This window comes from Nomascus leucogenys, chromosome 6 (assembly GCF_006542625.1).
Source record: "Nomascus leucogenys isolate Asia chromosome 6, Asia_NLE_v1, whole genome shotgun sequence".
Taxonomy (NCBI): domain Eukaryota; kingdom Metazoa; phylum Chordata; class Mammalia; order Primates; family Hylobatidae; genus Nomascus; species Nomascus leucogenys.
The window spans coordinates 52191290-52203958 of NC_044386.1; the positions used below are offsets into that span (position 1 = coordinate 52191290).

Genomic DNA, 12669 nt, shown 5'->3' on the forward strand with positions numbered 1-12669 from the left:
ACTGGGGAATGCATACACTGATAATTAGAATGGAACAGAACAAGACAGGGATCTTCACAGTGCTTTTTTATGCAAATAACTGATTAGATCAGGGGTTGATCTTTAACTACCAGCCCAGGGTGTGGCACTGGGCTGTCTGCTTGTGGATTTCATATCTGCCTTTTAGTTTTTACTTCTTTTTTTGGAGGCAGAAATTGGGCATAAGACAATATGAGAGGTGGTCTCCTCCCTTAACATAGCTCAGATGGCTCGGAGCTATTTTTCTTTTCTCACCTACTAGAAAAGGGCATGTCCTTAATTTAATAAAGGGTGTTTACCAGAAACAGCAAACATCATATTTGATGGCAAAATATTAGAAGCATTCCAATTTGCGATCTGAGAAACTAAAGTAGATGTCTCTTTATCAAGTAAGGGGGACTCTAAAGTTAAGGTAACAAAAGTTACTGGTCGAGGTGTGACAACTTCCTAAATTCTCATGGCTACAAGTAAAACCACACTCTTGCTAAACCCCCTAGCAATAGGAGCTATTGGACACCTCCTAACTCTGACTTATGATCCAGACCACTACAACTCTGAATGGACAGAGAACCAGCCTTACAAACATTCTTTTCTGATAAACAACTGCAGACCTTTAGCCAGTTTCAGCCAGCCTATAAAGGCTGTGCACTAATTGTCTTTGTGTCCTACAGTTCACCTTGTTATGTAAAGAGCCAAATTCCACCTCATTTTAATGCTAAAACCTGCCGCAAAGTGAACATGGGATGTATGTTACATATATGTTTACCCACTGCGCATGTGCTTGGCTCCCCTCATAAATATGTATAGCTTTTCCCCAAAACCTGCTGAATATGTATGACTCTATTGTATAAGACAGACTCTGTGGGACCTAAAACCCAAACTTCCTCTTCCCTACTCGAAGTTACAGCACCTTCAGTCCACACTGCAGACTCTCTCTTTTTGGTCTACAAACTGATATTGCCAAAAAAGCTCTCCTTTCTACTGTCTCACCATTCTGTGGTTATTTGGATGACATATTAAAATAAGGGTGAAGACAAAGATGCTATCATCATTATTATTCAACATACTACACTGCATAAATTATAAAATGTCTACATAATAAAAGATGTCATAAAGTTAAACTAGAAACTCTATAATATATATAGAATAAATGGTTTCTATTAAAAATACATATACATACAAAAATACACACATATAAAAAAAGTTTCTAAAAATAACAAGAAACAGGCCAAGTGCTGTGGCTCATGCCTGTAATCCCAGCACTTTGGGAGGCCGAGGCAGGCAGATCACGAGGTCAGGAGTTTGAAACCAGCCTGGCCAACATAGTGAAACCCTGTCTTTACTAAAAATACAAAAATTAGCCAGGCGTGGTGGTGCGCACCTGTAGTCCCAGCTAGTTGGGAGGCTGAGGCAGGAAAACTGCTTGAACCCGGCAAGCAGTGGTTGTGGTGAGCCGAGTTCACGCCACTGCACTCCAGCCTGGGCAACAGAGTGAGACTCTCTCTTAAAAACAAAACAAACAAACAAAAAAGCAAGAAATAGGCAATCCAATAACATCTTTTTTGCAGGGCCATTTGACAGGAGCTATCAACATTTTAAATGTTTATTACCTTTGGCTCTGCTTCCATTTTCATGAATGAACTTTTAAAAATTCACACAAATGCTCAGAGAATATATATACATATATGTATATATATATTTTTGTGTGTATATATATATATACACATACACAAGGATGTTTGTTGCAGCATTGTTTATAAGAGAGAAAAATTAGAAATCTAAGTGTACTAAATGTTGAGTGGTTAAATAAATAATGGTATTCATGCTACAAAATACTCTCAGCCCTTAAAAACAGTGAAATAGTCTGGGGCACAGCGGCTCAGCCTATAATCCCAGGGAGACCAAGGTGGGTGGATCACTTGAGGTCAGGAGTTCAAGACCAGCCTGGCCAATATGGTTGAAATCCTGTCTCTACTAAAAATACAAAAATTAGCCAGGCATGGTGGCACATTCCTGTGATCCCAACTACTTGGAAGGCTGAGACAGGAGAATCTCTTGAACCCAAGAGGCAGAGGCTTCAGTGAGCCAAGATAGCGCCACTGCACTCCAGCTGACAGAGCGAGACTCTGTCTCAAAAAATAAAATGAAATAAGTAAAAATAGTGAAATATATCTGTATGAACTGATATACTGGATATCTGAGAAAGATTACGTAAAAAAAAGTAAAAAACAACAAATATATTATAATTATTGGACTTATGTGAATATATCATTTTTATAAAATATAGTAACAATGATATAAGGACACAATAATATTACAAGGATACAAACAAAATGAATAACTTCTAAGAAGGGAAGTAGAAATTGGCAGCCCAGGGTAGAAATCAGAGACAATCAGGAAAGAAACTGTGGGATTTTCAGGCTTTACTGAATATACTTTTAAATAATCCAAATTTGTAATATTAAGAATGTATTCAGTGTCACCCTGCTAGCTCAACTGGTAGAATAGAGACTCAAGAATGTGTTCATACCAGCATTATTCATTAAGAGCCAAAAGATGGAAGCAACCCAAATGTCCATCAATTGTTGAATGTATAAACATAATGTATATCCATTTTTTTATGGTCCTTTTTATTTGACCATAAAAAGGAATGATGTACTGATACATGTTAAATGACATACTGATACATGAACCTTCAGAACATTATGCCACATGGAAGAAGCCAGTCACCAAAAAAACACACATTTTATATGATTCCATTCATTTGAAATACCCAAAGTGACTAAATCTATAAATACAGAAAACAGAGCAGTAGTTGTTTAAGGCTAGGTGAGGGGAAAGGGAATGGAGTTCCGGGGCGTGATAATCTAAGGGATGGCTGGGTTCTTTCTGAGAAGAAAACATTCTAAATTTGATTATGGTGATGGTTGCATATGAATACACTAACCCCATTTAATTGCAAACTTTAAACGAATTAGTTATATGATACGTGAATGTCAATAAAACTGGTCCAAAAATAACAATAATCCAACAAGTTTTACAACTTAATCCAAAAGAGAAAGTAAAGATAAGAGATACAACTGCTGGTCGGGCGTGGTGGCTCACACCTGTAATCCCAGCACTTTGGGAGGCCGAGGCGGGCGGATCACGAGGTCAGGAGATGGAGACCGTCCTGGTTAACATGGTGAAATCCCGTCTCTACTAAAAATACAAAAAATTAGCCGGGCGCAGTGGCGGGCGCCTGTAGTCCCAGCTACTTGGGGGGCTGAGGCAGGAGAATGGTGTGAACCCGGGAAGCAGAGCTTGCAGTGAGCCAAGATCACACCACTGCACTCCGGGCTGGGCGAAATATTAACAATAAATATTTGTTACATGAATGAATAATATAAAAATCATGAAAAGCAAGAAGGAACACTAAGGAAATTCAGTAAACAATTCTTCACTTTTAGTACATGTACCTATACTTGTTACCACCATCCTCCCCCAAACAGGGTAAATATAGATAAAAATGTTGATCTTTATTTTTACAATCACATAAAATGGAAACACATTAGGAATTTACACATGGATATGTTTTATGTAGAAGACTAAACTATAGGCCTGGCACGGTGGCTCACGCCTGTAATCCCAGCACTTTGGGAGGCTGAGACGGGCGGATCACCTGAGGTCAGGAGTTGGAGACCAACCTGGCCAACATGGCGAAACCCTGTTTCTACCAAAAACACAAAAAAATAACCAGGCGTGGTGGCGAGCACCTGTAATCCCAGTTACTCGGGAGGCTGAGGCAGGAGAATGGCTTGAACCTGGGAGGTGGAGGTTGCAGTGAGCAGAGAATGCACCACTATACTCCAGCCTGGGCAACAGAACAAGACTTTGTCTCAAAAAAAAAAAAAAAAAAAAAAAGACTAAACTACAAGAGATCAGGTTATTTACATGTAACAAATTTCTCATTAATCTTATTGGAAGCATGCCTTTAACAGTGTGTCTTAATTCATTCAAATACATAAGGGCAACAGTGCTATACAAGAACCTCTAGAGTATATTAAAACATTCAAAGACATTGAAAAGCAGTCCAAAGCTGTGCTGGACTCTATAATAAGAAATCATGTTTCTTTCTGGTAACTAAAGACACACTGTTTGCTGGTTTAAGGATGAAAGAACATTTTCAAGTTGTAGTAAAGTATAATATCACCAACTGACACATGGTGGTAATAAACCACCAAGTAGGAAGAGCTTAAGGACTTGATGTCAGAGAAAAAAGTGAACAGAAAAAAACTAAAAACAGCAAAGGCAGAGGGCCCGGCACGATGGCTCACGTCTGTAATCCCAGCACTTTGGGAGGCCAGGTTGGGCGGATCACTTGAGCTCAGGAGTTCGAGACCAGCCTGACCAACATAGAGAAACCCCGTCTCTGGTAAAATACAAAATTAGCCGGGTGTGGTGGCGCCTGCCTGTAATCCCAGCTTCTCAGGAGGCTGAGACAGGAGAATCGCTTGAACCCGGGAGGCAGAGGTTGTGGTGAGCCAAGATCGCGCCATTGCACTCCAGCCTGGGCAACAAGAGCAAAACTCCGTCAAAAAAAAAAAAAAAAAAAGAAGGAAGGAAGGAAGGAAGGAAGGAAGGAAGGAAGGAAGGAAGGAAAAAGAAAAGAAAAACAGCAAAGGCAGAGTCAGGAAAGCCTTTGGCTAATGTAGCAGGGGAGAGACTTCATTTTATGAGACCTCAGCCCCATTAGTCAGAACGAAGTATTTCTACAAGTACCTGTAACTGAAAAGATCCTCCCAGAGACATCACTAAACTATTGGTTACTCTGTAGCTAGGGACTGCCAGCAAATTAATTCCCTAAGTGACAGTTCAGAGATTCTCGTGTTTTTTGTTTTGTTTTAAAGAGGATGCAGACACCAAGAGGGTTTTTGTGTTTGTTTTCAATGAATATTTAGAAATAAGACTTTTAAAAAGCAGTATCAACTGGCATGCAAGACAAAGAGAGGAGTTCAGTGTGGATATGGGCATTTCTGCTGAAGCCCAGTAGAAAGAGTGTACTAATTACAGCAAGAAAAGGAAAAGAATCTGCATGAACGAAGCAAAAAACATACAACCCTTCGTAGTAGTCAAGGTGGAATGTGTTTGCCGCGTGATCTTTTTTGCAAGCCCAGCCACGTGTCCTTATAGAATCCCAAGGGTTCTACTTGCTCCCTGGGACCAAAAGCAGCGCCCCAAGGGAGCAGCCAAGTGCTGTGGACCCGATCTACACGTAGCCAACCCAGGAGATCCCAAAGCCCGGCGTCTCCTCTCCCCCACCTGGGATGTTCTGCCACCTGGACCCGACGCGTAGCAGGGCTCTCTGTAGCCATATTTCGCTAGATCCTTCTTTCTTCTGTAGTTTCAAGTGTCTAAGCAAAGCTACCAGAGCAATCACGAGACTTCTGTGACAGGAGCCGTTTTCTTCCGGGAGATAAACAGCTCCCGCCCTGCGGAAATCCTGCAGCTTCGCTGAGGTGGCTGCTTCCAATCGTCCCCGCCTCTGGCTCCTCCTCCCTGGACTCAGCCAGGGTTCCCTCCAAGCAGCAGTCAGGTACAGCCTCCGTCCTGCTCCCAGGGAGGGACTAGGGCCTCGCGGGAGCTCCTGCGCAGAGCACGTGCGAAGCTGACTAGTGAGGTTTTCTTTTCGCGCCGTGTGGATGTCAGAGAACAATGTCATAACCTGGCGCCCTACATACACCTAGTTTCTGATCTGTCTCGGGCTGCGTTTTTTTTTTTTTTTTTTTTTTTTTTTTTAAGTTATGGTTTTGGTCTTTATTGTTCAGCAGCTACTCCCCAAACCACTAAAATGTTTAGCTATTGCTTCTTTTGCGGATTACTTCCAAATCAAGCAACATAAAATTGATGTTTCACTTGATTTAAATAGATTTGCATTTATTTACAGGTTAGAGGCATTGGTGGGCCTTCCTAAACAGTAGTGAAAAGACGGAAACACATGCCTTTTAATGTGCAAGACCCCTTAGCATCCAGTTAAACCTCTTCATTTTTCACTTACCTAGAGAAATCCTAGATGCCCTATCTTAAAAAGTACACTATCCCCAGTACATCACTTGCTTTTCCTTCCTTCACAGTTCTATTTGCTTATGTATTTATTGTGTCTCTTACCACCTCCATCATCACTACCACTAGAAAGCAACGGGAGGCAGGCAGATTGGTTTTTAATGAATAGGTAAGATAAACTGAATGAACGACGAGAGGTGACATGATGTGCCTGAGGTCACAGTGATCATTGGGAGCAAAACTGGAATTAAAATTCAGATCTATTAACTCTCAATCTAGTGCACTTTGCACCTCAGAAATATTGAGATTAAACCCAAGTGAAAACAGCTAGCAATAAACCCACTCCAAAGTTTCCTGATTAAGGAAGTTTGAGCCAACATGCCCAACACACTAGGGGTAGTAGCATAACTCAGAGAGATTCGATAAGTTGTACACATCAGTAAGTTGCTGCTCCAGAATTTCTATATGTATGTGCATACTTTGTCTCCATGTTTCCTTCCCCCTTCTGTATACATGTATACAGGAGGAAGGGGGAAGGAAACATGGAGACAAAGTGTGAATGGACAATAAAGCATAGCCAAAGAGTGGCAGCCCCTTGGCACCCCTTTGGGTTATTACTGTAAATGGTACATCAAAGAAACAAAGTTACTCTGGTCTCAGGGCAGCTTTCTCACTATTATTTCAATCCCTCTTTACCATTTTCAAATGAATAAATTATATCTTCTTGTTTCTGGGCCCCAATAAATCCCAGTTTGATGTTCATTTTGGTTTAATTTTGAGTAACAGGAGTCATCACTGTCACTTGTAAATAGTTTTAATAGGGAGATAACCTAAATTTTTTAAAAAATGTAAAATGTTTAGGGACATCAGTAAATACAGAAAAGAGCAGAATCTTCTTTTTTTTTTTTTTTTTTTTTAGGTGGAGTTTTGTTCTTTGTTGCCCAGGCTGGAGTGCAATGGCATGATCTCTGTTCACTACAACCTCCACCTCCCAGGTTCAAACGATTCTCCTGTCTCAGCCACCCGAGTAGCTGGGAATATAGGCGCCCGCCACCACATCGGCTAATTTTTGTATTTTTAGTAAAGACAGGGTTTCACCACGTTGGGCAGGCTGGTCTCGAGCTCCTGACCTCAGGTGATCAGCCCACCTCGGACTTCCAAAATTCTGGGATTAAAGGCGTGAGCCACCGTGCCCAGCCCAGAATCATTTTTTATTCAGATGTTTCTAATATATTCTTTTGCATTAGTTGAAAAATAACAAATTTTAAAGTTTTGAATTTTTTTAATAGTCCAAAATAAACTCATTTTATACAGGGTTAAAAAAATGACTGTAGAAACTGTTTCAAAAAAGAATACTTCCTACTGAATGTGTACTTGATGACCAAACATTAACTTTGCTAAATGAAACCAGATGGCAAATCATTAGTTTGGACCTTGGATACATTGCTATTGCAGTCTCAACAAAACTGACGCAGACTAGAAAGCACCTTACAGAGCAACTAGTAAAGCATCCTTTTTTGAAATGATTGGCGCAAAGTAAAACAGGATTAACAGAGCTAGAATTAAAACCTAGGTCTCTAGACTCCTAGCCTAGAGGCCATACTACTTCTGAATGTGTGACCTTTGTTGAGACCCCAGTAAACTGTGCTTAAAAATAAATTATTGAAATAATTAGAATCCTTGTCCCAAATTAAAATGTGTACATTATAATTTTCATAAAACATTACTCTTAAAATAACCTGTCCAAACTACTAGAGAACCCCAAATAGACACCAAAAATAAAACTAACATTACTTTCTTATACTACCTTCCTTATACTAGGCATCTTGCTAAGTAAGCACTTTGCATATATTATTGTCTCTTTAAACCTTTCCAACAATCCTTATGGGATAGAAAAATATTATTTCCTTTTCAATTTCAAGAAGATATTCCTTTAGTTCTTATTAGACATATCTAATAGTGAAAATATTTAAGCATTTGGCTGGGTGCAGTGGCTCATGCCTGTAATCCCAGCACTTTGGGAGGCCGAGGTGAGCAGATTATCTGAGGTCAGGAGTTCAAGAATGGCCTGGCCAACATGGTGAAACCCCATCTCTACTAAAAATACAAAAATATAGCCAGGTGTGGTGGCAAGCACCTGTAATCCCAGCAACTTGGGAGGCTGAGGCGGGAGAATCGCTTGAACCCAGGAGATGGAGATTGAGTAAGCCAAGATCATGCCATTGCACTCCAGCCTTGGCAACCAAGACTGAAGCTCCATCTCAAAAAAAAAAAGAAAAGAAAATATTTAAACATTTATATTTTACAGTATTTTTATTTTCACAAATCCTGAACCTCTTGGTTCTTTGCTTTTTGCAAGTAGGCACTCTTACAATAGGTTTAGAATCTGAATTATAAACTAATAAATGGTATATTATGATGGAGTCTTAAACAGAAACCTAATTAATAAACTTGAAATTGTTTCTCCTCAAAGGATATTAGTCTCCATTCAGATAAAATATTATAGCAAACTAAACAAAAACAAAACAAACACTAAAATGAAATAAAACAAAAACCTGATCCAAAATATGAGTTAAAGCATGGGTGTTAGAGACTTACAGATCTGGCTAATGCCTATTGATGTTTCTCAGCTTAGAAATCACTTCCTTTAGGAGGTTTTCCACATTCTCTACCCAAAACTAAGTGTCTAAGACCATAGAGGGATTGACCATTTATCTGAAATAATGTTATTTCTGTATTTCTGTGGTTTAATCTGTTTGTGCAACCTCTGGAAAATATTTCCGATTTTGACTTACAATAAAAACTATTGTTCACAATTGGGAGAATCTACTTCAGTGACCTATTTTGGATATTTTCTCATTACAGTAAATAATATGTAATACTTGTTTATGTCTTCTTTATAATGATGTTACATTCCTTCTTTTTCTTTTTTTTGTTGAGACCAAGTCTCACTCTTGTTGCCCAGGCTGGAGTGCAATGGCGCGATCTCAGCTCACTGCAACCTCCGCCTTCCGGGTTCAAGTGATTCTCCCGCCTCAGCCTCCCGAGTAGCTGGGATTACAGGCACCTGCCACCTAATTTTTGTATTTTTAGTAGAGATGGGGTTTCACCATGTTGGCCAGGCTGGTCTCAAACTCCTGAACTGAGGCCATCCACCTGCCTCAGCCTCCCAAAGTGCTGAGATTACAGGCGTGAGCTACTGCACCCAGTCCCTTATTCTTCTGTTTATAGAATAGATACTGCTCTCTAGTGTATATAATCATTAAATGGCAAAAGATAAACTCATGAATCAGAGAAATCTATATTTATGTAGTTATGGAGGAAATAAAAATTGTGCAAAAATGCTTTAACCCAACATAGATTGTTTTGCAGAGTGAAAAACAAAGCAAAACAAAACGAAGCCTCTAAGCACCTTCTGCTTGCCCAGTCATACAAAGCATCACATCAGTACTCTATTACTTGTGTTTTCTGTCTAGTCTAAATTTTTCTACTCAAAGTGTGGTCCTCAGAACAGCAGCATCAGCATCACTTGAAAGTTTTTAGAAACACATTATCTTGGGCCGGGTGCGGTGGCTCACACCTGTAATTCCAGCACTTTGGGAGGCCAAGGCGGGCAGATCACAAGGTCAGGAGATCGAGACTATCCTGGCTAACACGGGTAAAACCCCATCTCTACTAAAAATACTAAAAATTAGCCGGGCGTGGTGGTGGGCGCCTGTAGTCCCAGCTACTTGGGAGGCTGACGCAGGAGAATGGCCTGAACCTGGGAGGTGGAGCTTGCAGTGAGCGGAGATGGCGCCATTGCACTCCAGCCTGGGTGACAGAGCAAGACTTTGCCTCAAAAAAAAAAAAAAAAAAAAGAAATACATTATCTTGGGCCCAGACCTACTGAATCAGAATCTACAATGTAAGTCAAACATGTCATTTTAAATTTTCTAGAAGCCACTTTCAAAACAGTAAAAAGAAATGTTAAATTTAATAATATATTTTATCTAATACACCAAAATATCATTTTAAATATAATAATTTAAATTATTCAGACATTTTACTTTTTTAAATAAGTCTTCAAAATCCAGCATGTCTCAATTACAGCATATCTCAATTATGATGAGAAACAAGTGGCTGCTATATTAGACAGCACAGAGCTAGATTATAAGCTCCCTGAAGGCAAAGACTGTTTTACTCTGATTTTATAGACTCTGGCTCAGTGTTGAGCAGGCACTCAAGGAATGTTTAATGAAGGAATAAATTAATGAAACTGGATTAGCGTGGTTCCACTACTTTGTGACCCTAGGCAAGTCTGAAATTCCTCTTCTAAAAAAGGGAGATAAAAATACCTACTTCATAGGGTTATTATGAAGATTTTAAAAACCATCCCAACATTCTCTCCAGTTATTCTATATCACCTAAATCTGGTTTGCTGTCTTTAAGGCCATCTGAAATTACATTTATTGATTTTTATACTTATTACCTGTCACCTCCACTAGAATTCATATTCCATGTTTCATCCATTATTCTACCATTCATTCATTCATTTAACAAATGTTTCTCTGTGCTACTATGTTCTAAGCACTATTCTAGACACTGGGGATACGACAATAAACATAAACAAAAAGCTCCTGCTATTATGGCAAATTAAAATTAGTTAAGTAAATAAATGAATATATTACAAAAATTGATGCAAACTCTGCATCTAGTATACATTCCATCATCAAAACGAAATCTGATAAACAAAAATTTAGATTCTGAAATTAGAAGTTTGCATTTCAAGCTTACAGTGTACATTAGCCTGACCAAATTACAGATAAATTGCCCCAATTTAAAACTATATTTTGTTTTCTCCTTTTTATTTCTTTTTTTTTTTTTTTTTTTTTTGATGGAGTTTCACTCTTGTCGTCCAGGCTGAGTGCAACAGCACAATCTCGGCTCACTGCAACCTCCGCCTGCTGGGTTCAAGCGATTCTCCTGCCTCAGCCTCTGGAGCATCTGGGATTACAGGCATGCGCCATCACGCCCAGCTAATTTTTGTATGATTAGTAGAGATGGGGTTTTACCATGTTGGCCAGGCTGATCTTGAACTCCGGACCTCAGGTGATCCACCTGCCTCGGCCTCCCAAAGTGCTGGGATTACAGGCATGAGCCACCATGCCCAGCCTTCCTTTTTATTTCTTAACCCAGAAACTAAATATAGTACCAAGAATCTTCAAACTAGACAATTCTTTCCTCACCTTGTCATAACCATCCAATGTTGCCCACCTCAATGAGGAGCTGATTGTGGTTATTACCTTAAGCAATTTTTTTTGGTTTTTTTTTTTTGGGGGGGGGGAATACATTTGCTAACGCTCTCCAGTGACTGACATAACTGCATCTACTGGTTGTCAGTTGGCTTTGGCTCAAAATAATACTTAGGCCAAAGTAGCATATTTCGGGGTGGCATATTCTGAACCCATTCAATGCTTAATCATACTGTATTAGCATATTCCTCCTATGTCAACTATAGAGATGAAAGATATAATTGCAGTCTGGAGCATTCTGAAGGCTTAGTATAAGTAGTTGTTGGTTCCCTTAACCCTGCCTCCATCTCTATAAATAGTCCCTTAATTAAATTTTCAGTAAACTCCCCTGAGTATGCCACGAGTTTTCTTTCCCGAACTTTACTAATACAAAAGGAGTCCTCTTTTTCTGCTCTTCTAACACACAGTGTTCAGTCTCCCCAAATTAATATAGTAAAAAAAATTTAAAAGGTGATTGGTCTGAAAGGATGCCAAATCATAAACCTGTTTGGTATGACTCAGCCAAGGCCTGTGAAGAGTCATGAATGCTAAAGTTTACTTAAACACATCACATTTTCATTGAGAATCTTCTATAAGCAAGGCATATGCTGTTTCAGAGAATTCAGAAGTAAGAAAGACAGTTGTGTCCTCAAGGAGCTTTCTGTTTAATAATGAATAAATGGAAATAATTGTAATACAAGGTAGCACACAATTATGCAAAATATATTTTAAAAGGATCAAATTATGCTGACAATTAAACTGTCATTGGATTTTTGACAAAGGTGCCAAGACAACTCAATAGAAAAAGCTATCTTTTCAACAAATGATGCTGGAACAATTTGATATCCATATGCAAACTAATGAACCTCCACATTCATTCACACTATACACGAAAATTAAATTTGAAATGGATCGCAGACCTAAATGTAAGAGGTAAAACTACATAAAACTTCCAGAAAAAAACGTAAGTGAAAATCTCAGTGCCCTTGGATATGACAAAGATGAATACAACACAAAAAGCATAAAGAACTCTTACAACTTAACAGTAATAAGATAAACAACCCAGTTTAAAAAATAGGCAAAATATATTTAAAAACATTTCACTACAGAAGATACATGAATGACAAATAAGCACACAAAAAATGTTCAACATTAGTCATTAAGTAAATGCAAATTAAAACTACAATAGTATACTGCTACATTCCTGCTAGCGTAGCTAAAGTTAAAAAGATTGACCACACTAAATGTTGGCAAGGATGTGGAGCAACTAGAACTCTTATGCACTGCTGTTGGATATGCAAAATGGTAAAACCACTTAGGAAAACAATTTGAGAGT

General features: G+C 39.0%; 1 protein-coding gene across 4 annotated transcripts in view; it reads right to left on the minus strand.

The window, feature by feature from the left end:
• Window positions 1-12669, minus strand: part of GALK2 (galactokinase 2) — a 179007-nt gene that overhangs the window by 159042 nt on the left and 7296 nt on the right. For 2 of the 4 annotated variants that reach the window (XM_030814114.1, XM_030814116.1), the window contains exon 1: window positions 5320-5605. The exons of the other annotated variants lie outside the window; for them this stretch is intronic. In XM_030814114.1, coding sequence (XP_030669974.1) covers window positions 5320-5372 — 53 coding nt within the window. In that variant the 5' untranslated portion in view covers window positions 5373-5605. Of the gene's footprint in view, window positions 1-5319; window positions 5606-12669 lie in introns of those variants that run through there. 4 annotated transcript variants of the gene reach the window in all.